The 26,735-nt window shown below is 38.5% G+C and overlaps 2 protein-coding genes across 8 annotated transcripts in view; both read right to left on the bottom strand.

The window, feature by feature from the left end:
• Window positions 1-1,183, bottom strand: part of ZC3H13 (zinc finger CCCH-type containing 13) — a 97,442-nt gene extending 96,259 nt beyond the window's left edge. For 6 of the 7 annotated variants that reach the window (XM_040622876.1, XM_040622885.1, XM_040622886.1 and 3 more), the window contains exon 1: window positions 819-1,183. The gene's annotated coding sequence lies outside the window, so the exon portion shown is untranslated. The remainder of the gene's footprint in view (window positions 1-818) is intronic. The other variant, XM_040622902.1, reaches the window with a different exon arrangement.
• A 173-nt stretch (window positions 1,184-1,356) lies between these two features.
• CPB2 (carboxypeptidase B2) overlaps window positions 1,357-26,735 on the bottom strand; it is a 61,222-nt gene continuing 35,843 nt past the window's right edge. The window contains exons 9-13 of the mRNA XM_040622866.1: window positions 19,019-19,129; window positions 15,704-15,797; window positions 10,505-10,707; window positions 6,482-6,569; window positions 1,357-2,111 (exon numbers count right to left, since the gene is read on the bottom strand). Of these exons, the coding sequence (XP_040478800.1) occupies window positions 1,927-2,111; window positions 6,482-6,569; window positions 10,505-10,707; window positions 15,704-15,797; window positions 19,019-19,129 (681 nt within the window). The 3' untranslated portion in view covers window positions 1,357-1,926. The remainder of the gene's footprint in view (window positions 2,112-6,481; window positions 6,570-10,504; window positions 10,708-15,703; window positions 15,798-19,018; window positions 19,130-26,735) is intronic.

Below are 26,735 nucleotides of genomic sequence, written 5' to 3'. Positions count from 1 at the left end.
AACTGCAACAGTATCATGGACCCTGAAAAGTTGAGGTGTGAAGATATTTTCCAAACTTTTAAAATTATTTCTTCAAAAAAACCAAAAACCTGAAGAGATAGTATACGCCTATAATTTTCAGAGTAGTTCAAATTATCTGAAAACTTCGCAATATAACCGAATAGCTTAAGACACTACGCTCCTCAAACAAGATCCTACCAATATCATTCAAGTAATATCAACTCTGATCAATTTTCCAGCCACATAATTTTAACCTATTTAGAAAGAGATAATGCCAAACTGCACACCCTCTCCTTTCACTCCACCTTCCCCAGTTTCTGACAGTTGCCAAAAGTAACTACCTAGGGAATGTAAAGATAAAGTAGCACTCCTCAAGCTCCAGGACCCGAGTCGTTAAATTATCACTGTCGGGAAATAAGCAAAACCAAATACAACCAACAGCAAGATAATTTTTCCTGAAGGTCTGGAATACGTAAAGAGGGAACCTCTAAATCTAAGACCATATTCCTGCCCCCGTCCAGCGAACACAAATGCGAGTACTGCGCAAGGGTTCCCAAGCCTTTTTGGTAGGGACCCAGCACAGTCTTTTGTCTGAATCCACCCGTCCTCTTAAACTCGCCGCCATCAGAACAAGAGCGAGAAGCGAAGCCTGAGCCCCGGGAGCAATTGCAGAATTAAGGGTGGGATGCTCAAGGAGAGTTAAAAAAAAACTGGTGTGACCCAAGAGGGTATGGAGGACAACCCGGGGCCTCCCCATGCCGAGTCCGTCCAACGCCTTTACACTGATACCCACACCAATTCACAAAATTCAAGCTTACCTCCTCCCCGAGCTCCTATCGCAAGCTCAGTCCGGAGGCGCTACCGCCGCCACCGCTCCGAGGAGCGGGGGAGGCGACTCTCTGTCCCCGCGCCTGGCCCCGGGAAGACGACGGCGAGGAGAAGGAGGTGCGCGCGCGGCTCCCGGGAACCGGCCCTTCGCTAGCGAGAGGCCCCCGGGGAAGCTGAGAAGCAGAACCCGCCTGCCGCTTATCTAGGGTCGAGTGAGACTGAGATGTAGGGCGAAAAAGAACGAAGAGAGACTAGAGAGCAAGAAAAAGCAACGAAAACACTACCAGGCCGCTACAAGGACCGACTCAAAATGCCGCCGGAAGTCAAATGTTTGCCCAGATTCCCAGCGGACCGAGGCAGCTTCCGGCCCCCAGATTAGTCGTCAGCGCGCAGGCACCGCCCCCTCGGAGACACGCCCCTGGGCGTAACGTCGGCTCGTAGGAGTGCAGTGGAAATCATCAAATCCTTGGGGTGCATTCTATAAAGCAGGGAGAGCCAAAATTTCCAATAAAAAGTGAATTTAAGAGAAAGAGTTTACTCCTTTTATTACATAATCTCTTACAATAAACAGGTGTTGTAAATGCCACATCTGTTGTTGAAAATAACTACAGCCATTCGTTCATTTGCTAGTGAGCAGTGACAGGTGGTGTTTGTTGTGTTTTTGACACTCCTCCGCTTACAGGGGCCATCGCTTATTACTGTGGAGCAAAGGACACACGGTTGTGTTTTTAAAGGCGCAAGCAGTTCATTGAAAGTTTGGAGCAGAAATCTTTAATGTACTTGTAACCACCTTTCCTTTTGCGGTCCAATGATCCAAAAGAACCTAGTTATTAAAATTGCTTGACGTGGGTAGTCAAACATCCTGAATCAAAATTCGTATCTAGCCTCTTACAAATTTTTTAAAAAGGAAAAAGAAATGTGGGCCCTTTTCTGCCTTAATTTTAAGGTAGCATTTATTTTGTTCTTTGACAAAAGCAAGGAACAGGAAAACCTTTTCTCAAAACTACTGATAAAATTTTAGAAGAACGGGTACAATGATTCAGTCTTGTTGGAACCAGTAAATTAGAATATGAGAGAAAAGTGAAAAAATGAAGGGCGTTAAACATTCTTGATGACATGCCCAACTATTTCAGAGATAGCGGCGAGAGCTTCTCTACAAGTGGGTTGGATGTAACGCTCTGGCAGCAAGAATCCGTATCTGCCTTTATCTCGAAGTTCAATTGTAAACGAATATTTTATGCCCAAGTCATAGATCCAGTCATCTGAACCTCCAGGAGCTAGGTCTACAAGAAGAAAAAAGAAATTACTTTTTGAAATACAGATGTTTTAAGATAACTAACAAAATGGATTTTTTTCCCCTAAATATAAAAATAGCTCAGCTTTTTCTGATTATTAAGTAATCTAAGTTTCTGGTAGAAAATGGAGATGAAAAAAAAAACAGGTTAAGGAAGAAAATAAAAATTACCCATATTTCTGCCAAGGAGTAATAATCACCATTAACATTTCAGTGTTACTTTTTCCTCAGTGCATGCTTTAACATACTTAAATTTTCCCTACGTGAATAAGATCATCCTATACATGCAGTTTTGTAATATTTCTAAACATAATCTATCTGAACAGCTTTATGTATCAATGACTTCAAGTCTACGTTATCATTTTTCATGATCTCATAGCACTACATTGTAAAGCTGGGTATAATAAGTTCAATAATTATTTACTTGGAGAACTTAAGACTTTTTTTTCTAATTTCTAGTTAATATAAACAACTTTACAATGATCTTTCTTGTTTTTACTAATTGCTTCTTTGTTTCTTTAGAATATTCTTCCCTAGAAGTAGATTCACTAGCCTAAGAATAAGTATTTTTTACAATGATGCTACATGTTCCCAAATAACCTGAAAAAGAATTGAACCAAGTTACATCTCCACATGGCAGGGTATGAATATGTCCACGTCCTCCTCCCATACCATGCACAGGAATTATGCATTTCTGGTGATTTTATGGATGAAAAATAATATTGAATCATCTTATTTTCTTTCTTTGATTACCACTGAGTTGAACATTTTATTTGGTATCTTTATTGTCCATCTTTACATTTTTTACCAGTTGTTTTTGCTCATTTTTCTACTCAATTGATTTTATAAATTGTTTATAATAGCAACATTATTGTTATTAGGCTTGTGTAATATGTGAATTTTTTTTCTTATTTGGTTATTTAGCTTTCAACTTGGTTTATGGCAGAGTGTTTATATTAAAATATTTTATCTATCTAGGATTTATTTTAGAGAAATATATGCTAGTAAATCAATTAATTTCTTTTTCTGAGTAGCTTGTTGGGTTTTCCAACCCTATTAATTGAATAACTAACATTCTTAGAAATGCCTCCTTTATGAGATACTAGATGCCCTTATATACTTAAGTGTCTTTCTGTTTCCACTATTCCCTTCTGTTGATCTATCTTTTCCTGGCTCAGCTCCACAGTCTGCATTACTATAAGTTTATAATGTGCCTTAATACCTGGTTGAGGCAAATTCTCTCTTATTAGTCTCGTCTTTCAGAAAATTTTACAAGCTCTTCTACCAAATTCATTCTTTCAAATAAATTCAGTCATTTAACTGTTCATTGCGATTGCGTTAAATATACAGATTAATTTAGCACTACTGACACATTTTTATTTTGCTTTCCCACTGAAAACTATGGTAACTTTCTCCTTTTATTTATCCTCTTTTATGTACACCAGTAAAATTTTCTAAGTTATTCACATAAATATATGGATTTGTATGTGTACACACATATATACATTAACAATGAATCCACATATATGTATTGGTATGTATATATGTGTGAAACTTACATATATGTACATAAAGAGGGGCAGTAGGTACCATTTTATTATCTACCTGATTATTTTTGGTATATAAGAGAGCTTTAGATTTCTGTATATTTAGTTCATAGCCCCCTTACTCAACTTTTGATTGTTACTAATATTTTTGGTTGATTTCTACTGTTTTCCAGGTAGACAATCATATTATAAAGTCATCATTTTTGCCTCTTTCTAATGCCTATACTTGAGTTAACTGAAAAGTTGTTTACCAAAGCACTGTTTATAATATTGAAAATATCCCTCAGCAGTGGATCAAATAAGTTATTCAGCAAATATTTCTGACAACCACTATCAGTATTTGGCATTTCTTCTTCCAGCCATTTTCGCATTCTTATGAACACATTCTCACGGATATATACTGACTGAATGAATGAATGTGTAGAGATAGACTGATTTCATCACACCAGAAAGTTGCTTTGTAAGTTCCTCCAGCCCTGAGACACTGTGGTTATACTTTGAGGAGCAATGGTAGAGAAAAGGATGAGAATCAAGAAAGCTCTAAATTGTGAAAGGAAGCTGTGGGGTCCCTCTCTGACAGAGCAAGGACCTGGGTCAGCAAAGGCAGCTGTGGGCCAGTGATACCAAGAGACAGAGATACCACGTGGACCAATCTGGCCCCACTTTGTTCTGAGACATTTGGGGGCTGTTGAGGAGAAAGAGGAAGAGTCTGGACTTTCTATTAATAGGGCATCTTGTGCTCAAGCAATTTATTGAAAATAATATGAATGTGATTATTAAGATGAATGTGTTTTTATATGCCTGTAGATCATACCTGTTAAAGAAAACTTTGGGGCTTTGAATATTGTCTCAGGGCCTTGTCACAAGCCATTTTCTGTCCCTGTTTTTCCCCCTACACCACTGTTTGGCAGACACTCATCAGGTAGGTTTCCCAGAAGTGTCATCTACAGAGAAAGACCCTCCTAGGCCACTTTAGCTAAGTAGCCCCTCTCTCCTGGAGTCCTCAAACCCGTAAGCCTGTTTTATTTTCTTCACTTCTCAATGGGATTATACTGTATTTGACTCTTTTGTTGTCTACATCAGAGATTGGCAAACTTTTTCTCCAAAAGACTGGATAGTAAGTATTTTAGGCTTTGTAGGCAACAGAGTATGTCACAACTACTTGACCCTACTACCATGAAAGCTGTCAGAGACAACACATGAATAAATGGGTATGACTCTGTTCAAATAAAACTTTATCTTTGGATACTGAAATTTGAATTTCATATAATTTTAATGAGTCACAAAATCTTTTTTTTTCCAACCTTTTAAAAAATGGAAAAACTGGAGTGTCTGGGTGCCTCAGTCAGTTAAGCATCAGACTTTTGATTTCTGATTAGGTCATGATCTCAAGGTTGTGAGATCCAGCCCCTCATCAGGCTCCACTAGGCATGGAGTCTGCTTGGCATTCTCTGTCTCTCCCTCTGCCCCTCCTCCCACTTGCACACTCTCTCTAAAATAAATAAGTAAATACATAAAATCTTTTAAAAATGGGAGAACCATTCTTATCTCACAGGTTATACAAGACAAGCGGCTGAATTTGGCCTATGGGTCACAGTTTGCTGACACTTGGTTACATGTTTATTTTCTGTTCCTCTTTTGCCATCTCCTCCTCCAGCTTCAAAAGAAAAAAATCATTGTCTGTCATCCCCATATGGGTAAAAAGAGTCCTTTGATAAATATCTGCTAGCAGAAGTTAAATTTAAAAATATTTCTTAAGAGTTTGCCACATACAGGCTGTCATCGGTGTGATACAAACTAAAGACATTTAACGATATAGTGTGCTTCAGTAGGCACAGCCTGTTATCTCAAAGCATCTAATGCAAATAGGGGTCCCTAGATTTGTATAGGGAACAACTTTGAATGGGAGCGCTGGACATCTTACACATTCTTTTGACGCTTTATGACCTCTCCTGTTTCACTCAACCAGTGTGATGCCAATTCTATAATTTCTGCTCTAAGGCAATGAACATGATTTATTATTTTTTCTTTTTTTTAATGTTTTTTTATTATATTATGTTAGTCACCATACAGTACATCCCTGGTTTTTTATGTAAAGTTCAATGATTCATTAGTTGCGTATAACACCCAGTGCACCATGTAATACGTGCCCTCCTTACTACCCATCACCAGCCTATCCCATTCCCCCACCCCCCTCCCCACTGAAGCCCTCAGTTTGTTTCTCAGAGTCCATAGTCTCTCATGCTTCATTCCCCCTTCTGATTACCCCCCTTTCTTTATCCCTTTCTTCCCCTACCGATCTTCCTAGTTCTTATGTTCCATAGATGAGAGAAATCATATGATAATTGTCTTTCTCTGCTTGACTTATTTCACTTTGCATTATCTCCTCCAGTGCTGTCCATGTTGCAGCAAATGTTGAGAACTCGTTCTTTCTGATAGCTGAGTAATATTCCATTGTATATATGGACCACAACTTCTTAATCCAGTCATCTGTTGAAGGGCCCCAATGTTCATAGCAGCATTGTCCACAATAGCTAAATCGTGGAAGGAACCGAGATGCCCTTCAACAAATGAATATGATTTCTTAAATATAATTTTGGCTTCTTTTGAGTGTATTCATTTATTAATATAGCCTTGTTCAGTGCTCTCATGGCTATTACACTTCCATTTCTGATTGTTGTAATCCAACTATTTTACATGTGACCTTGTTTAAAGATTCCATTTAGAAAAATTAAACCCACACAGAAAAACCAAACACACAGATTTCTTTAGTACCTCACAGTTCTCCAAGATCTTAAGAAGAAATACTTACATAAAGTTTCTGAACCGCTGCCATGAGTATATCTGGTATTTTTATTAATATTCTCAATAGCACGGGCTGCTGCACTGGCCACTAGGGACTGAAATCAATAGAATACGGAATTTCAGTTAATGTGCAGCTTTGAAGTAGGACAGGTAGAAGTTTCTTAATAAAACAATCATATGTTAATTGAATCAAACTGTGTATAGGAAGAAATAGAAAGTAGAATGGTGGTTGCCAGGTGCTTGGGATGTGAATGAGATGGAAAGATGTTCGTCATGAGATATAAATTTCCAGTTATAAGATAAATAAGTTTCAGGGACCTAACACACAGCATAGAGACTATAGTTAACACCACTATTTCATATACTTGAAAGTTGCTGAGTGAATAGATTTTAAATGTTCTCACCACAAAAGAAAAAGTTGTAATTATGTAAGGTGATGGATGTGTTAACGAACCTTATTGTGGTGATCATTTCACAATGTGTAAGTGTACCAATTCATCACATTGTACACCTCAAACTTATACAATGTTACACATCAATTACAGACCAGTAGAGCTAGAAAAAAAAACGTACATGTGGAAAATCCACACAGTAAGAAGAATAAATAAACTTTAAAAATTATTTTTTGCTTTATGGAAATCACATTTGGGTGGCTTTAAACATAGACTCTTCTAATACATTGAAAATTTTATTTAACTTGAAGGAAAAATAATTCACACATGCTTTTTGGTCTTCAGGAATTCACTTATTATATAAAATGAAGTACAACTGTATCTCAAAGGCCAACAGCCTGGGATTACCCTATTCCTACACAAAATTATCATCAAACTTTATTTTTTTAGAGAATTAAATTAACTAATTAATTAATTTGGAGGGGGAGGAGCAGAGGGAGAGGGAGAATATTGGAACAGCCTCAGCACTGAGTGCAGAGCCTGACAACAGGCTCAATATGACAACCTGAGATCATGACCTGAGCCAAAATCAAGAGTTGGACACTTAACCAACTGAGTCACCCAGGCGCTCCAAAATTATCACCAAACTTCAAATGCAACTTCTCTAAATACTATATATACCTATGAATCATTTCCTTCTCACAGACTATTGTCTTCTTGTGTAAAATGTCTAATAACTCCTAAAGACTCATCAAGTAAAAAGGATCATGTGCCCAGTATGGGATAGGCTAATAAATAAATCCCTTATTCTACTACATTTGGTTCTAGCTTATCATCTTTTATGAGGTTGATGCTAGTACTCATTGACACTCTCTTAAAGAACCCAGAGGAATATCAGTGCATATTACATTGTAGCATTGCTTCGTTCAAAAAAGTTTTAGTGGAACCCCACTGTCTACAGAATGAAATACAAATTCATTCTGACATTCAAACAAGCTGACCACATCTACTTTCTGATGGTGTCACCCTCCAGTTTCACACCCACACACACTTGAACACACCCCCCACACCTAAACACACTTCCTGTGGGGAACATATTTCCTCCGCTTTCAATGTCCTCCCTTACCTGTCTGCCTCTAGATTTCCTATTTTTCCATTTCTGGCTGAAAATGTATCTGTTCTTTGTTGTCAATAGCCTTTTATTATTATTTTTTTTTCTTTACAGTATGTCACCCCTTAATAGATGATAAATTCCTGAAGAGCAAGGACTTTATCCCCTAGCTTTCCTAGCATTTCCTTCTGAATCAAGTTAACAAGGCCACCCCCTGCTATCCTAGTCAGAAGATCTACCATCTGCACCACTGATTTAGTAGTACTGCACTTAGAATATAGCTATTTGTAACATTTGCTGATGGCTGAGCTCCCTAACCATATCATGTTCTCTTAAAGGGCAGGGTCCCACCTAATGTTTCTTTTAATGTCCCCCAAACATAATATTTTACACAAAATAACTCTTAACAATTGCTTGTGATAACAGTAATCCAAAAATAAGGGAAATCAGGCTCATTCTATTTCCAAATCAGGATAAATAGCCTTTCATTTCTTCAAGGATAACACCAATAAAGGAGGTTTCCTTTAAAGTTTTCCTTTGAGAAGAAGAAAGAAAGCAAGTATCGAGTATGTTTATGTTCTAAATGAGCTGTTTTCAGAAAATGCAAATAATCTTCTATTTGTCATCAGTAACTGCTAGCCCCTAATGTGGCTATAGTTTATTCCTGTAAGAGAACCAGGACATACACATTAATACCAAAACAACGAAACAAAAACAAAAACAAAACAAAACCCAAATCCACAAATAATCTACCTAAAACATAGGCAGAGAACCTGAATAGACATTTTTCCAAAGAAGGCATGCAGACAGCGAACAGACACATGAAAAGATGCTCAACATCACCAAACATCAGGGAAATGCATGTCAAAACCACAACGAGATATCACCTTATACCTGTCAGAATGGCTAGTATCAAAAATACAAGAAATAACGGTTGTTGGCGTGGATGTGGACAAAACAAAACTCTTGTGGACTGTTTGGTAGGAATGTAAATTGGTGTGACCACTATGGAAAATAGTACGGGGGCTCCTCAAAAAACTGAAACTAAAAATATCATGTGATCCAGTAATTCCACTACTGGGTATTTACCCAAAGCAAATGAAAACACTCATTTGAAAAGATATGTGACCCCTCTGTTTACTGCAGCATTATTTACAATAGCCAAGTTATGGAAACAACTCAGGTATCTGTTGATAGATGAATGGATAAAGAAGATGTGGGGTGTATATATATGTAATAAAATATTATTCAGCCACAAAATAGAATGAGATCTTGCATTTTCAACAACATGGATGGACCTAGAGGGTATTATGCTAAGTGAAATAAGTTAGAGAAAGACAAATACCATATGATTACACTTATATGTGGAATCTAAAAAACAAAGCAAATGAACAAACAAACAAAAATACAGAAACAGAATCATAAATACAGAGAGGAAACTGGTGGATGCTGGGGGTGGGGGGTTGGGAGGATGGATGAAATATGTGAAGGGAATTAAGAGGTACAAACTTCCAGTTATAAAATAAATAAGTCATGGAATAAAAAGTGCATCATAGGGAATATAGTCATAATATTGTAATTGTTATATGGTGACAGATGGTAACTACACTTACTGTGGTGAGCATGATGTATAGAATTGTGGAATTATTATGTTGTACATCTGAAACTCATATAACATTGTATGTCAACTATACTTCAATAACAAAAACAAATAAGTAAAAGTTAAAATAAAAGAAGAAAGAAAAGAAAAAAAAAAGAGAACCAGAACAAATGGAATCGGTAAGAAACAAACCACTACACAGAGATCAGACCTTGAGCAAGAGTCAGACTGTCACCATAACACTTCCCATGTCCGGAAAGCAACTGGGGTAAGAAGTTGGCCAATCCTAGCTACAATCCATCAAGAACTCTTGCATTCTTTGTCATCAACCCAAACATAGAACATCTGGGACCAAAAAGTAGTGAGGGGTTAGCAGATTATATGAGTCCTCTTTGAACTTCCTGTGTCTTCTACTACATTCCAAAAAGGGGTGAGGGGGACTCTTGCTCCAATGTTGACATTAAGGTGCTTTTAATAGGACCGAACCCCTGGGGGTTAGGAAGTCAGTGTGTACACAATTCCCGATGCGTGCCAGGACTTGATCTATGCCAGGCTGTTGTAGAAAGCTAGTTATCACAAAGCAGACCCACAATTCCAGAGACTCTTGTACTTGCTTTTATAGTTTTATATGTAGATCAGCTCCATGTGGAACAGTTCAACCCTGACCTTCAAGCAATGTTTCTGACATTTTCGTAGGGACCCATCTGCTGGACTAAAGTTCACATCCACAGGGTAGGACCTATTCTTTACATACCCTCAGGGAACCCTGACCCAGAGTGACTCTCAGAAGAGTGAGACAAAAATACAAAGCATCTTTCCATCTGTCTGCCAAAGGAGAAATTTTTTCCCCATAGTTTTTGATTCTTGAGCTAGGTATTATTTTATTTCTGAAATGCCAATCGAAAAAAATAATTAAGTAGCACTTACCAGTTCCTCATGGTCTTTGCTTTTGCTTCGATTATAGGAATATGGAAACACTATATGCTGGGAGTATGAATGCATACTGATGTAAGCCTTAACGTGGTTGATGTTTTTTCTCAAGAAATTAGCCATCGCCTGCACTTCTGGTTCTGATTCAGGGTAAAGGCCACAGTAGGTTTCCGAACATGAGAAACTCGATGCACCTTCCCCTGAAGTGAAATTGATAGAGTGGGATTAAAGGGGTTATATATGCTATTGCAATTTGTGATTTCCCTGACAGTGCCTTCTCCGAATGTCTATGGTGCAACATTTTTAGAGAAATGGATTAGCTAGAACTCTGCAAAGCACATATTTCTATTTCTTTTGAAGTAAATATTTATATGCCCTCATAGCAAACACCCCAACAGCTGCTGCCTGGAGGCAGCCATCTTGCACCCTTTGTGAAAGTGGTTAAGGAAATCTCAGAGAGGCCAGCCAGCCCTGCCTCCAAACTTGTGGCTATGTGAGAGAAAGAAAACCCATTTTTTTTTTTTTTAGAAATTCCATTTTCTTTAATCCTTTGTGAGTTTGGTTTTTCTGGTGTTTGTAGTTTAAAAGTTACTAATCAATATAGCCTATAAAAGAAAAGTCTCATTTGGGAATTCAGAATATGGAAGTCAGTCTTCAGTGCTACTTCTAACTTACTAAATAAAGAAATCTGGTAAATAAAATAAGATGGTGATATTGGAGGCCAGCATAATATTTATTTATCCTTTTGAGAGATTGTAGTATACATCACTTCTGATGGTAGCCTGGCTCCCAACACTTCACCTTTCTTCCTTAATACACAAGGGTAGAGCCCCAGGCAGCCATCTCTGACCCCAAACATTATTCCCTGCTGGGAACAGTTGATTCATCCTGAACTGGGTCCTTAACTTAAGTTCTGTCAATCTGACTCCCTCCACTGATAACTTGAAATTGAGATGAAGAGTCTGGTGTCAGTCTACCGCTCTCTAGAACAAAGAAAACGACACCAATAACATCACCAGCTGACACGAACTCTAGGATTTACACGCAGTATCTCATTTAATCCTCATGCAACCCTATGAATGAAATACTGCTATTTCAGGAAATGGAAAGTGAACATTCTTGGCAGTAATGGTCCTTTACAACAAGAGGCTAAGAGGCATAGGCATATTGTTAGTCATCTAATCACTTGATTCTAATCTTGGCACTGCCATTTAATTGCTGTATGGCCTTAGGTAAAATGTTGTAAACCTACCTATACCTTGATTTTTTAATCATGGGAAAATTATATATTTAATGAGGATTCAATGAGCTAATGAATATGAAGTGCTTTGCATGGTGCCTTGTCTATACTAAGTGTTCAGTGACTACTGTTTCTCCTTTTTGTCATCATCATCGTCATCATACGGATTGGAATAAAAAAAAATCCAGTGTGCTTCACAGTGATGAATGGGGAGAGAAAGGACTCACAGAGCCCACTGCAGTGCTGAGGCCCAGCTCCAGACTGTATCTGAGGCTCGGCTGCACCCTTGTCCTCGGGTTCCATGGGCTACTCTGTTAGCCTTCCAGGGCCTGCCTGCCTCACTTAAGCTTGCTCTGCTTTCTTCCTTTTATTTGCAATAGAAACAGCCTAATGTTTATGAAACATTCTTTTCCCTACAAGAAAATGTTGTGCTAAACATCCAAGGCCTCTCCAAGTATTTCATTTGTATTAACTTTTAACCAATAATGTGATCAAATGAGCCATTTTGATAGTTTCATCCCCTTTGATTACTCCTGCCCTTTCCCCCCGATATATAGCTCCTGAGAACAGAGACTATACGTTAGGAGTAGAGACAGGAGAGGACATGAAAGAGATGAGGGAGGAGGTGGTATCCTAACATGAATCCTCAGACCAGAGCTCTTCCATAGAAACATGCAACATGTCACAAGTTGAAGTTTTCAATCATTTTTTTAAAGAAACAGGTGAACCTATTTTAATAATACACTTTATTTAACCCAATATGTACAAAGTACTACCATTTCAAATGTAATCAATATAAAAATTATTCATGACCTATTTTATGTTACTTTTCTCATGCCAAGTCTTTGAAATCTGGTGTGTATTTTACACTCACTGCGCATCTCAACTCAGACAAGCCACATTTCAATGCTCAACAACCACTAGTGACTACTGCAGTAGACAAAGACAGTGCAGCCTCAGATTGTCATTCTGTAACTGCCATTCTGGAGATTTCAAGTATTTTGGTAGGAAGACTCGCGGAGAGTCAGAAAACTCGAGTCTGAGATCTGCTTTGCCATGAAACAGGCACGTTTGGCTGGGCAAGCTACTTCATCTCTCTTCGCTGAAGGTGCTTCTTTTGTACCAAGAAACACTTAGTCTACTGGGTCCCTTCAAGCTCAAGCATTCTCTGATCTATAGGCCTAGTATAGCAAAATTCATAAAAGCTGAAAGTAGAGTAGAAAATACTAGGGGCTGCAGCGGGGTGGGGGTGGGAATGAGAAGACATTGCTTAACGGTCACAGAATTTCTGTTTGGGATGATGAGTTTTGGAAATGGATATTAGTGATGGCTTTCCAGACTGTGAATGTGCTTAATGACTCAATGCACTGAAGTGTACACTTAAAAATGGCAAATTTTATGTTATATATATTTTAGCACCATAAAAAATGATGAAAAGACACTACAGTCTCTTAGGAAAAGAAATAAAGGATTTTCCACTGTACACTGGTTTTAAAAACTTTGTAGTTTACCTAAACAGTTTAGAAAATAAGTGCATCTATCTTAGGAAGTTTGAGATCAGAGGTCCTCATAACATGCTCCCTGTTATAGACTGAATTCTGTCTCCCCAAAATTCATATGTTGAAGCCCTAATGCACAATGTACTATGTTTGGAGAGAGGGCCTTTAAGGAGGTCATTAAGGTTTAAGGAAGTCATAAAGGTGGGACCCTGATCTAATATGGGGGGTGTCCTTTTAAGAAGATAGAGAGAGAGAGAGAACAGGGATGTGCACACAGAGAAAAGGCTATGTGTGGACACAGTGAGAAGGTGGCCATCAGCCAAGGGCAGAGGCCTCAGGACAAACCCACCCTACTGACACCTTCATCTTGAGCTTCCAACCTTCAGATCTGCAAGAAATAAACTTCCCTTATTGAAGCCACTCAGCCTGTGGCATTTTGTTATGGCAGCCTGAGCAACTTCACCCCATTCCCATTTTCAACACACACACACATAGACACACACACACACACACACACAATTTTAATACAAAGGAAGGGGAAAATGAACATGAAATTAAACAGCCTTGATATGCCAATTCCTGTTAATAAGTAAGGTGTTCTTTTAGATTCTTAAAAAAGTGTCATAAAGGCATGTTCTAGTTACAGGGACAAGGAGGAGATAAGATTTAATTCTTTTGCACTGGCTTGCTCACATTGTACTAAAGAGATACTGGGGCACTGGACAAAAAAAAAAAGTTCTTCCAATTTTTTGTTTTATTTGGCACTCTCTTTTGTCTATACATTTGCTGCTTCTGTTTCTGTTTCTAACTCTTGTGATCTGTAATAGATAGTGCCATACCTCAGAGGGCCTACCATATGTCCTGATGGCAATAACAGAATATATTTGATGTCTTGGCTATTCAAATTGGGTAATACAGACTTCACCATAAAAAATATTAAGTAAAACAGCACCAAAAGAGCATGAAGATAAAATAAGAAGTTACATATGAGAATTTATAATACAGGGGTGATTCTCATAGAAGAATGGCAGGAACTTTGGAGTCAGTCAGTCTGGCTTTATATCCCAGCTCTTCCACTTCCTAGGTCCGTGCTCTTAAGCATGGGATTAACCTTTAAGTCTGGGAATCTCCATTCAGAATACATAGATCATGAAACCTAGGTGGAGACCTATGTAAACAGTTCAGCACTTAGTAACCATCAACTCTGTTCAGACCTACTTTATATTTGCTGCTGCTTCTCTGACTCCCTGCCCAGTCACCACTGCTGCAGAGTCTCTGGGCCTCAGTGGGCACTTTTATTGGACAATCTTAAGAATGGCTCTCACCAAGAAACCACTAACTGATTCCCTTAATCACAAAAGGAGTGAGCCTGAGGCAGGATTAACTGCTCCTTCCTCTGCTTGCTTATTACATCTGCAGCTCTCTTAGAACAACTAATTCATTCCTATACGCATTTAAATAAGTTCTGGGAACGCTGCGTGTGCCAGGCATTGCTCTAGGTAATGGATAATGGTCCCTTCCCTCACGGAGTTTCTAACCTAGAGGAGGAAAGAATCAAGGAAATAAGGTAAGGACTCTGTTGTGAAGTTTTCATGTGGACTCTGAGATAATGATGAAATGTTCAAAATCACAAAACTTCCCTTCTTTTTTAAAAAGGGAATATGTACAATCATGTACATAGCATTGTGTAGGGCAAAGGAGTGGTCAGAAGTGGGTTTTTGTGTAATCGCTTTCAATCACAGAGCTACGTGTACCAATTCCAAAAACAAAGATGATTCAAGATCATAATTAGGTTTAGTTTTGTTTTATAGCTGTTTCTGTAAATGTAGTAACTATGAAATGCAATGGAGGGAATGCGAACCATCACCTACCTCTAAGAGAGCAGATGATATTCTTGAATGCCAAAATCAATATTCACTGAGTACTTTAACTCATTCAAATCAATGAGTGATAAGCTCCCACTATGCTAGACGTAAGTTTATGACATTCATAAAAGAAAAAGAATCGTGGTAAGTAAATAGTGAAAACCAAAGAAAATGGTTTTGAATGTTGTCGAAGTGAACTTTTTCCTATGGAATTAAAAAGGAGAGGTACCCACCCCCAATCCTACTTTGATATCCTAATGATGAATGTTATTTGTTCTCTGAGGTAGGATTTTTAACAGTCACTTCCTCATTATTCTAGAGAAGTGGAATTTTAGAATTTTGAAACTAGAAGGGGCCTTAAGGAACTGGCTCAATTTCCTTTTTTTTTAAAAAAAAAAAGATGAAATGGCAGGGCAGAGAGGTTAAGGTGAGCTGTGTGTATGCAGAGTGTCGCATTTAACTAAAAAGTTCATTAAGTTATTTACTGATTCAAATAGGCCTCCCCTCTAATTACTTTGAATTATGAGCCTTTCTTTATGAATATCCCTTTTTAAATGAATAAACATTGCTGGAAATGAAGCAAATAACCTACCACACCAATGTTTGGAAGCAAAGTTCCTGTTCAGGTCTGTTCCGATGCAGTGATTATTTTCATGAAAGGACCGGTTCTTCCTCCACATTCGATTCTAAAGAAACAAAATACTGATAACCGGGATGGCCATGTTCCTAGTTCAAGCAGAGACACTACTTCTAGAGCCTAAGTGGTCAAGGTTGTGTGTCTCTCCTGCAAACCCATCACTACACCTGTCACGATCTTCCCAGCATTCTTTTCTCACAGCCCTTGTTTCTATCCAGGTCTCAATTACATTCGCTCAAAACTATTTCAGTCTGAACCAAAGGGAATGGTAATATTTGATCAGCTTTGATCTATACCAACAGAAATTTCATTTGGTTTTGCCAGGCTGTTTATTGGTTTTCTTTAATCTTGTTTGCTCTAATTTTAATTCCTTCTGAGAAAAGTAAAATAACTTTGTGTTTCAACTAAAATTAAAACTATGAGTCATAAGTTTCAATGCTCTCTTTAGATTGAATTCAACTCTCTCATTTAAAATCTTCAGGAATTTCCTGCCTTATTAATTTTTGCCATTCTGACTGGTGTGAGGTGGTATCTCAATGTGGTTTTGCTTTGAATTTCCCTAATGGCTAATGATGTTGAACATTTTTTCATGTGTCTGTTAGCCATTTGTATGTCTTCTTTGCATCGACATGGATGGTACTGGAGGGGATTATGTTAAGTGAAATAAGTCAAGCCGAGAAAGACAATTATCGTGTGTTTTCACCTATATGTGGATCATAAGGAATAGCATGGAGGTCATTAGGAGAAGGAAGGGAAGAATGAAGGGGGGGAAATCAGAGTGGGAGATGAACCATGAGAGACTGTGGACTCTGGGAAACAAACTGAGGGTTTTAGAGGGGAGGTGGGGGGGATGGTTTAGCCTGGTGATGGGTATTAAGGAGGGCACGTGTTGCAAGGAGCACTGGGTGTTGTGCGCCAATGATGAAACATGGAGCACTACATTGGGAACTAATGAAGTACTGTATGGTGATTTTCATAACATAATAATAAGTTTTTAAAAAATCTTCAACAGGTAGAGCTGTGAAGACACCTATAGCCTGATGGTTCCTTTGATCGCACTGATTCAATCCTCATTTGTAAACATAAAGCAAATTCCCCCAGTGGATTCTTGGGGAAAACTGGGAAATTTGATCATGTAAACAGTTGCACAGACTTTGTTTAAATCCTGGGGTTGGGATGAAGTGGTACCTTTTCCCCTGCTCTCACCAACCCTTCTGGAAAGTTTCCCAGGCTGCTTCCAACCCCTGGCCTGCGGTTTAGTAGCAAGAATTGCCCTGGAGAAATTAGGTTCTCAAACTGCAAGAACTAACTGACAGTGTTAAGATACAAAGGACAGTGGGGGAGTAGCACTATATAAAGGGTGGCTGAATTCTACCGGGATTCAGTGAAAGAATAAATTATTGTAATATCAATCTGTGAATATCATTATTTATGTATTTATTTATTTATTTGAGAGAGAGTGGAGAGAGGGAGAGCCAGAGGGAGAGAGAGAGAATCTCAAGTAGATTCCCCACTGAGCATGGAGCTGGAAGTGGGGCTTGATCTCATGACCCTGAGATCATGACCTGAGCCAAAATCAAGAGTCAGACACTTAATTACTTAGCCACCCAGGTGCCCCAAAATGATCATTCACTGAACACGAATTTGTGTTATGTACTATGCTAGGGATTTCTCACTTATTTAGGTCCGGATTTGCTCACTCTTCCCTACAAACTTATATTCACAGTATTCCTTTCACTTGGGATGATTTTTTTCAGCCAACCCCCTTCACCATTCCCATTTCTTCTGCAAAAATTACCTCCTCCATAAAACAATTTCTGTTTAATCCTATATGTTTCCAATCACTCTGATTACTCTCATTCTCCTTTGTGTTTACACATGCTGCTGAAGGAGGCTTTTCTGAACTTATATATGCTCAATTACGTTTTATGTGCTCCTCGTTACATTAGAAAGGACTGCACTTACATTGCTTGAGTTATTTTCCTGAATCATGATGTTGATGGGATAGAAATAGTATTGATAATGGTTTCCAGTATAGATGAGATTGACCAGGAAACTTACTCATACTTAGATGCTCATCACTAAATTAAAGGGTTCTAAGGCTTAAATTCACATATCAGTTAGAATGCAATTCTACCAGAATGCAAGTGCAGTTAGGATGCTTTTCTAAATCTTGCAATTTATGATTTTATAAATCAAAATGCTATTCAAAGGATTCCTAGTAAGAATGGATGGATCTAGGCATTGTGTGTTGATGGCAGCTAACATCACAAAAGGAAACACAACCAGACATTATGCAGAGCAAAGAATCACAATGAAGTAGTCCTGCCAAAAAAGTCAAACCTGAATCTGGTTTATCCTCTTCAAACTGAATTTCAGTTTTAGAAAATGCAGAGGATAGAGGAATGTGAAATTGCAACGTGGCAATGCAATTAGCAAATCCAGACAATGGGAAAACTTTTCTTCAACGAATAAATTGCAAAGAAAAAATTGAGAGAGAGAGAAAGAGAGAGATGGCAGGAGAATCTATGAATTAAAATAGAATTAAAACGCATCTAAACCAATCACAATATATTGGCTTTAATTGGATCCTGAATCAAAGAAAAAAATTTTTTAAGTTATGAAACAATTGCAAATTTAAATATAAATTTTATGATATTAAGTATTGTTAATTTTTAGGTACAATTGTACCATTTTTTTAAAGCTCTCTTTCAGAGATGCATTCTGAAATATTTATTGATGAAATGATAATGGTGTCTGAGGTTTGCTTCAAAATTATACAATGAGATAGAATTGGTTTGGAAATATATATGAGAAAGCATTGGCCATGAGTTGATTATTTTATTTTTTTAAAGATTTATTTATTTATTTTTGAAAGATAGAGAGAAAGAGAGAGACTACGCAGGGGGAGGAGCAGAGGGAGAGTCTTAAGCAGACTCCACAATGAATGCAGAGCCTGATGCAGGGCTCAATCTCATGATCCTGAGATCAGAACCTGTGCCAAAACCAAGAGTCAGCCCCTTAACCAACTACACCACCCAGGCACCCCTGGCCATGAACTGATTATTGATGAAGTTGTGTGATATGTACAAAGGAGTCTACTGTGCAATGATTTCCATTCACATGTTTCAACTTTTCCATAATAAGAATTTAAATACATATATTTTTTAAACAACCATTGTGCCACTATACAAGATTCTATGAATAATTCAGCCTGTGCATCCTGTATCCCCAAATAGGGTACATTTTGTTTTCTTTGCCTTTACCTACCTTTTTCCACGTGAAGTCATAACCATCCACATTAACTACTGGCATCACATAGAAATCCACATGCCTCAGAAGTTCAGTGTATGACGTTTCTTCCCCACGTGGTTTAGTTACCTACAAATTAAACCAAAAATGTTTGTAATAGTTCTTTTAAGTCCTTCTAAACTTAGTCTGTTTCTTTTACGTGTGTGTGTGTGTGTGTGTGTGTGTGTGTGTGTTAAGAAGTCATTTGGAACATTTAGATTTGTGGATTTAACGTTCAGGAAGAGTATTAATTCCTTGAAAAGTCTGAACTTAGGGCGCTGTCCTGCCAAATGGAGGCAAATGCCTTGGACATGGAACAAATGGTCTTCTTATTTAATGAAGGCAGAAAATAGAACCATATATTTTCTAAAATTTTCTTCAAGAAACAAAAGAATTCTTTATGAAAGCAATACAGCTCACTTCAGAGATTTAAAGAAACAAAACCTAGATACAATTTCACTCTTTTTTCAATAATCCATATCAATCATAGTTTAAACTAACCTTGTCTTATGCCCAGATATGACTAAGTAGTTTCTACATTGTCCCTATAACCTGGGGAGCTAAATTTTTAATTTTAATTCTTTCAATAAATCTATGAAACATGCATTCCAACCCTCACTCACTCCTTCTGTTTGGAGACCTGCTTTTTGGATAAGAAATTCCAGAGCTAATGTGGATCATCTATCAGAGCCCAACAAGAATTTCTTGTGGAGGGGCGCCTGGGTGGCTCAGTCGTTAAGCGTCTGCCTTTGGCTCAGGGCATGATCCTGGCATTCTGGGATCAAGCCCCACGTCGGCTCTTCTGCTGGGAGCCTGCTTCTTCCTCTCCCACTTCCCCTGCTTGTGTTCCCTCTCACTGCCTGTCTCTCTCTCTGTTGAATAAATAAAAATCTTAAAAAAAAAAAAAAAAAGAATTTCTTGTGGAGCCCAAGGCAAGGCTTGAACTCACAACCTTGAGATCAAGACCTGAGTTAATATCAAGAGTCATTTAACCGACTAAGTCACCAAGGTGCCCCTTTTTCCTTTAACAGCTTTATTAAGATACAATTCACATAAAAAAGAAATTCACCATTTTAAAGTGTGCAACTCAGTAATTTTTTTTTAGTATTTTCACAGAGTTGTACAACTATCACCACTATCTGACTTCAAAACATCTTCATCAGCACCCCCTCAAATCCTTACCCATTGAGTTATTCCTCTTTCACCCATCCCCACACTCACCCCTGACAATCACTAATCATCTTTCTGTCTCTGTGAATTTACCCATTCTAGATATTTCATATAAATGGAATCATAAAATATGTGGCCTTTTATCTCTGGCTTCTATCACGAGCATATTGTTTGCAAGATTCATCCATTTTGTAGCATGAGTCAGTACTTCATTCCTTTTCATTGCTGAATGATATTCAATTATAAGGATATACCACGCTATTCTGTCTACTCATACATTGATGGGCATACTTTTTGGCTATTATAAATAATGATGCCATCAACATTTGTAAACAGATGTGTCTACTTTTCTTGGGTGTATACCTAGTAGTGGAATTGCTGAGTCATATGGTAATCCTATGCTTAAGCTTTCAAGAAGTTGTCAAACTGCAAAATCATGGCTGAATTATTTTACAATCCTAACAGCGATGGATAAGGGTTCCAATTTTTCCATATCCTTACTAACACTTATTATTATCCTTTTGAAATGTTAGCCATCCTTGTGGGTCTGAAGTGGTATCTCGTTGTGGTTTTAATTTGCATTTCCCTAATGACTGATGATGTTGAACATCTTTTCATGTGCTTATTGCTCATTTGTATATCTTCTCTGGAGAGTTGTCTTTTCAGATATTTTGCCCAATTCAAAATTGGATTATTTGTCATTTTATTGTTTATTTGTAAAAGTTCTTTCTATATTTTGGATAAAAGTCTCTTATCATATAAATTTCCCCCATTCTGTGGGTTGTCTTTTCACTTTATTTTGAAAAGCACTAAGGTTTTTAATTTTGGTAAAGGTCTATTCATCTCTTTTTTCTTTTGTTGCTTTTGCTTTTGGTGTCATATCTAACAAATAATTACCTAATCTAAAGTCACAAAGATTTACTACTTCTAAGTTTTCTTCTGAAAATTTTATAATTTTGGTTTTTAAATGTAGGCCTCTGACCCACTTTGAGTTAATATTTGTGGCATGAGGTAGGGGTCCAAGTTCATTCTTTTGCATGTGGCTATCCAGTTGTTCCAGCATAGGATGTCTTTCTTGGTCCTTCACAAAGACACCATCTGGACTAGTGGTGAGCTTGTTTGGGTGCATTTAAAGAAGATGAGGGTCCAGAATAAGAGGGAATTGGTGATCTGAAGAGAAAAAGTGGATGAAACCAGGACCTCAGTGGAGAAGTTTAGAAAAAAGAAAGACAGAGGGAAATTGTGCATTAGGGGGACTTCTCAATGCCTATCTATAAGAAGAGATGTGGACCCAAATGAGAGGGTGACCTGAATGGATGAGCTAGGTAATTTTATAGCATCCTTAGGACTTTGGGTATTTTCCTGTTTGGCTAAGGGTAAGATTGGGTACTTGGTAATTGGGCAAACTTGTGTTCTTTTCCAAGTATTGTGCAGATTAAGGCAGAATTACATAGATAAAGAGAAATAAAAGAAATGTTCTCAATTAACTTTGTGAATAATGTTATTACTCAGTAAGACATTTTCAGATTTGATATTTATCCAGCCATTTAAACTTCAAAAGCATATAATATAGATATATAATCATATCATTGAGGTAATACAATGTCTAAAATTTTATAAGCCTTATAATTCTGACTTGGTATATCACCTGTGTTTTAAAGACATGATTTTTTTTAAAATAACATTTTCAACCAAACTTGAACATGCTTATGAATCTAATAATTCTTTACCCATTAATTTGTGATTTGTGTAGCATGGGGTTCTCCAAACCTGTGTTATCCAATGAGTTTTCATGGTATTTTATAAATGTTTACAGTCATGGTTTTATATCACTCTTAATGAGGTAGATGGCTGAAGAAATTATGCCTGACACACAAATGACAACAAGTAAATATTTGTTGAAGGAATGATTTACCAACAAGTAACATAGTTGAAATCACTGTCCTAGTAATAAAAATGAGAGAAGAAAGATGAGACTAGAGAGAGGACTGTACAAGAGTGAGAGATTAGGGGATGGGAGATAAAGGCTTGTCTGATTCCTAGCAGCTTGACCTGTGGCAGATGATTACTCACCAGTCTTTTTCTGGGGTATGCCAAAGGTTTGTCTTTATCATGGCCCTAAACAACAACAACAACAACAACAACAACAATGCCTACCAACAAATTAACCAGTAGCCATTTGATGAATAAATTAGTACAAAAAAGCATATAAGATGCTATGAATGGAAGATTTCAAATAAACCATTACCCTCATTACCACTAGAAATACAGCAAAGAGCTGTAAGTCCCAGGTTTTCTACAATGACAATAAAACATATAGCACAATGGCAGGTACTTTCTGGACCCCAGAGTTGTATTTGAGCCTAAAGTTGAAGCATTAATTTAAATCTTAAATATAACAAGAGGATGTTGAATGCTGGTTCTATGGACCAAATAATATACTGAATTATGGGTCACAATAACAAAAACAGACTTTAGAGATGATCTTTGTCCCTAACAAGCTGATGAAAGTGTTAAGTTAGAAAGGAAAGAGCAACAATTCAATGTTACAAGTATGATAATAAAACCAGGATGTACAAGGTGGCTCAGAAGAAGGACAGTTAATTCTGTGGGGTGTTTAGGGTTAGAACTCCTGAAGAGCACATCAAGGGGACAAGACATTCAGGATACGGGTGAATGGGCAATGAACAGGTGTGAGGAATGGCAGAGGTAGAAGGAGAGGAAATTAAGTGGTCAGACTGTTAAGTGACTCCTCCTATTGTTCCTGGTTACTGTCCTTGGTTATTTTGAGATCAAGAGGATGGCCATGGGGGAAATTTACTAAAATAGAGTTGAGGTTAGGTTTGGTGATGTAGAGTTCAAGTTGCTGAGATGATTCCTCAGATGGACCTCACATATGGACTTTGAATTCACTCAGAATAAGGGCAAGAATTGGAGAGGAATAAAGAACCATGAGCCAGGTTCCAGGGAATTATCTGGAGGCCATTAGATGGCAGTAAAAAGAAAAGACAAGGTTGGTTCATCTCAGCTCCTTCCACGATTTAGCTATTGTGGACAATGCTGCTATGAACATTGGGGTGCATATGGCCCTTCTCTTCACTACGTCTGTATCTTTGGGGTAAATACCCAGTAGTGCAATTGCTGGATCATAAGGTAGCTCAATTTTTAACTTTTTAAGGGACATCCACACTGTTTTCCAAAGTAGCTGTACCAACTTGCATTCCCACCAACAGCGTAAGAGGGTTCCCCTTTCTCCACATCCTCTCCAACATTTGTTGTTTCCTGCCTTGTCCATTCAACGGATGACTGGATTAAGAAGATGTGGTCCATATATACAATGGAATATTACTCAGCCATCAGAAAGAATGATTACACAACATTTGCAGCAACATGGACGGGACTGGAGGAGATTATGCTAAGTGAAATAAGTCAAGCAGAGAAAGACAATTATCATATGGTTTCACTCATTTATGGAACATAAGAAATAGGAAGATCGGTAGGAGAAGGAAGGGAAGAATGAAGGGGGGGTAAACAGAAGGGGGAATGAACTATGAGAGACTGTGGACTCTGGGAAACAAGCTGAGGGCTTCAGAGGGGAGGAGGGTGCAGGATTGGGATAGGCCGGTGATGGGTATTAAGGAGGGCACATATTGCATGGTGCACTGGGTGTTATATGCAAGTAATGAATCATGGAACATTGTCAAGAACTGGGGATGTACTGTATGGTGACTAATATAACAAAATAAATATTATTTAAAAAAAAAAGGCAAGGTTGATTCAGCCAGATCAGATCAGGACTTTGGAGAAAAAGGCAATAGCAGTACAGGTTTCCCACGCTATCCAAAAGCAGACCATGCCTATGAAACCTTTCTGTACGCCAAAATGGCATAAAATGAAAAGTATCCACCACTTCCCAAATACTTTTACATTAGTACTTGTTTTTGCTAACTGAAAGAAATCTGAAGGACTTTTTTTTGCTTTTATGAAGAAAGCCATTCCCATATGAATGTAGGTCTTTCATAAAAGTGAAATGGCCTCATGCAAACTTTTGGAAAGTAGAGGACACATGTATTAGGAGAGGAGAACATTGGTCCACTCCTCTGATCCTTCAGGATGTGGAGATATGAAAGAACAGCCCCTCTCCTTGACAGAGCTTCTGTGAAGCAGTGTCCTTCACAAGTCACGTGTCAGCTAAGGTAAGGGGCAGCAGAAGGAATTCTGTGGAGGCCCTGAAGTTGCAGGGTGCCAACTTTGTGTGCAGCTACATGAGAGTTCTCCGGGTCAGAGGTTCAGAGGGAGGTTGGCACTGAGAAATGCCAGTTGGCAGACAAAGTACTGAGCAAGTTGTGGTGCCCAACACGTTCCTTGGGCTCCAGTGATGTGTAGACCCTGTGCTGAGTTTGGTCCTGGTGATGCAGTCATGCACAAGCCAGCCTCGGCCCCTGCCTTTGCACTAGTAGAAGGGATCTAAATTTGGCCTCTACAGGATGAATGAGAGGTACAGAAAGAAATGACTGGCCTCAGGGTCCCCAAAGTGTAGAGTAATGGGTTTCCCCTAAGCTGAGACTGCACCATATTGAGTTGGAGAAAAGAGTGAGAGACTGTGGCTAGAAATATGTAGATATGTTGGTCTTTGCCCCACGCCCCCTCTGGTTCCTGGCACAGACCTTGTAATTTCCTAAATGATAATAGCAATAAGGGCATCTTTTGGGCTAGTATTTGGTCTTTGACGTCGGTTCCTGACACTGAACTTTTAAATCCCTTGGAATTTTCTGGGTGATAGCAGTATCTTTTGTTCTATGAGGTGACTCTTTGTGGGATCCTGGAAGGAGGCTAGTCAACAGAAAGACCAAGCCAGGAACTTGGAACTATTAGCCCCAACTCTATTCTCCAGGAAGGGGAGAGGGGTTAGAAATACAGTTAATGATCCATCCAACATGATGAAGCCTCTTTAAAAATCCCAAAGGTATGGGGTTCATGGAGATTCTGGGTTCATGAACGTGTGGAAGTGCTGGGAGAGTGGCTCATCTGGAGAGGGCGGGGAAGCTCCACACCTCTTCCCACATACCTTGCCCCAGACATCTCTTCCACCTAGAGGTTCATCTACATGCTTTATCATATTCTTTTCATAATAAACTGGTAAATAGTAAGTAAACTGTTTCTCTGAGTTCTGTGAGCTGCTCTAGCAAATTAATCAAACCTAAGGAGGAGGCCATGGGAACCTTTGATTTGTAGCTGATCAGTCAGAAGCACAGATAACAGCTGGACTTTCAACTGGCATCTGAAGTGTGAGGGGGGCAGTCTTGTGGGACTGAGCCCTTACCCAGTGGGATCTGACTAACTATCCATGTAGACAGCATCAGAATTGAGTTAAATTGTAGGACACACAGCTGGTATCACCGAATTGAGTCGTGTGGGGGAAAGTCCCCATGTATCTGTTGTCAGAAGTGTTGCGTGTGTGGTCGTATAAGAGGAATGGAGAAACAAAGGAATGGTGTAGGTTTACTTTACAGAGACTTAAAAAACTAAGACTTCAATTCATCTTTGGGTTCTTTTCTTTGTAAATACAAAATCTACCCACACAAAATTTTTAAAGCTAAATCTTTAATTTTTCCTTCTACAGTTGTTTGAATCATTGGGAAAAATGATCTAAATTAGTTTTAGGCAGGCAAGGATGGAGCTTCTTAAATGTCCATTAAAAAGAGGGGCGCCTGGGTGGCACAGCGGTTGAGCGTCTGCCTTCAGCTCAGGGCGTGATCCCAGTGTGGGATCAAGCCCCACATCAGGCTCCTCCGCTATGAGCCTGCTTCTTCCTCTCCCACTCCCCCTGTTTGTGTTCCCTCTCTCGCTAGCTGTCTGTATCTCTGTCAAATAAATAAATAAAATCTTTAAAAAAAAAAGAGTTTATCAACTGTGTTGCTTTGGGCTACAAATTTTTCAAATTTTTGTTGGGACAAAATACTTGACGGTAAGGTTTTTGAGCTGGATCTTGTTTCCCATGGTATCTTGAGTCTGGAAAGTCATAGGCAATTTATAAATATTTGTGGAATAAATAATTTAATCTTGCAAAGATTCAGCATGTGGGCAGGGTAGAGGAGAGCATGTGTAATAAGAGAGAAGAGGGGTCAATTTGAGAAGGATGGCAAGTAAGGACAACCTCACCAATATGAACTAGAGTCAATATGAATTAGAGTTTCTTTCTGGCCCTTTCCAGGTTCAGTGATGGAATGAAAAAGAAGTGTTCATTCTTGTTTGCTTTGCACCTTTCTTTCTCTAGTAACTGGTACTCCATTCATTACCTAAAATGAAAAACTACCCAACTTGAGGAAGGATCATCAAATGGCTGGGATGTGTTAAGGATCCAGTCAGTTAAGAACTATCCTCATTTGGTCAAGGTAGTAGCGGTGGTGGTTGGGAACTTGGCAGAAGGCTCAGGGATGCTGCGGCTCCCATCGAGGGGAGAGCAGATGGCAAGGCAGGAGAAGGTAGGTAGAGATGTTGTATTTGACAAGACCCAGCAACGGCA

This window comes from Ursus maritimus, unplaced genomic scaffold (genome assembly GCF_017311325.1).
Source record: "Ursus maritimus isolate PB19 unplaced genomic scaffold, ASM1731132v1 scaffold_10, whole genome shotgun sequence".
Classification (NCBI taxonomy): Eukaryota; Metazoa; Chordata; class Mammalia; order Carnivora; family Ursidae; genus Ursus; species Ursus maritimus.
Note: the sequence above shows the minus strand (reverse complement) of the source record. Positions and strands in the feature narration are given on the sequence as shown.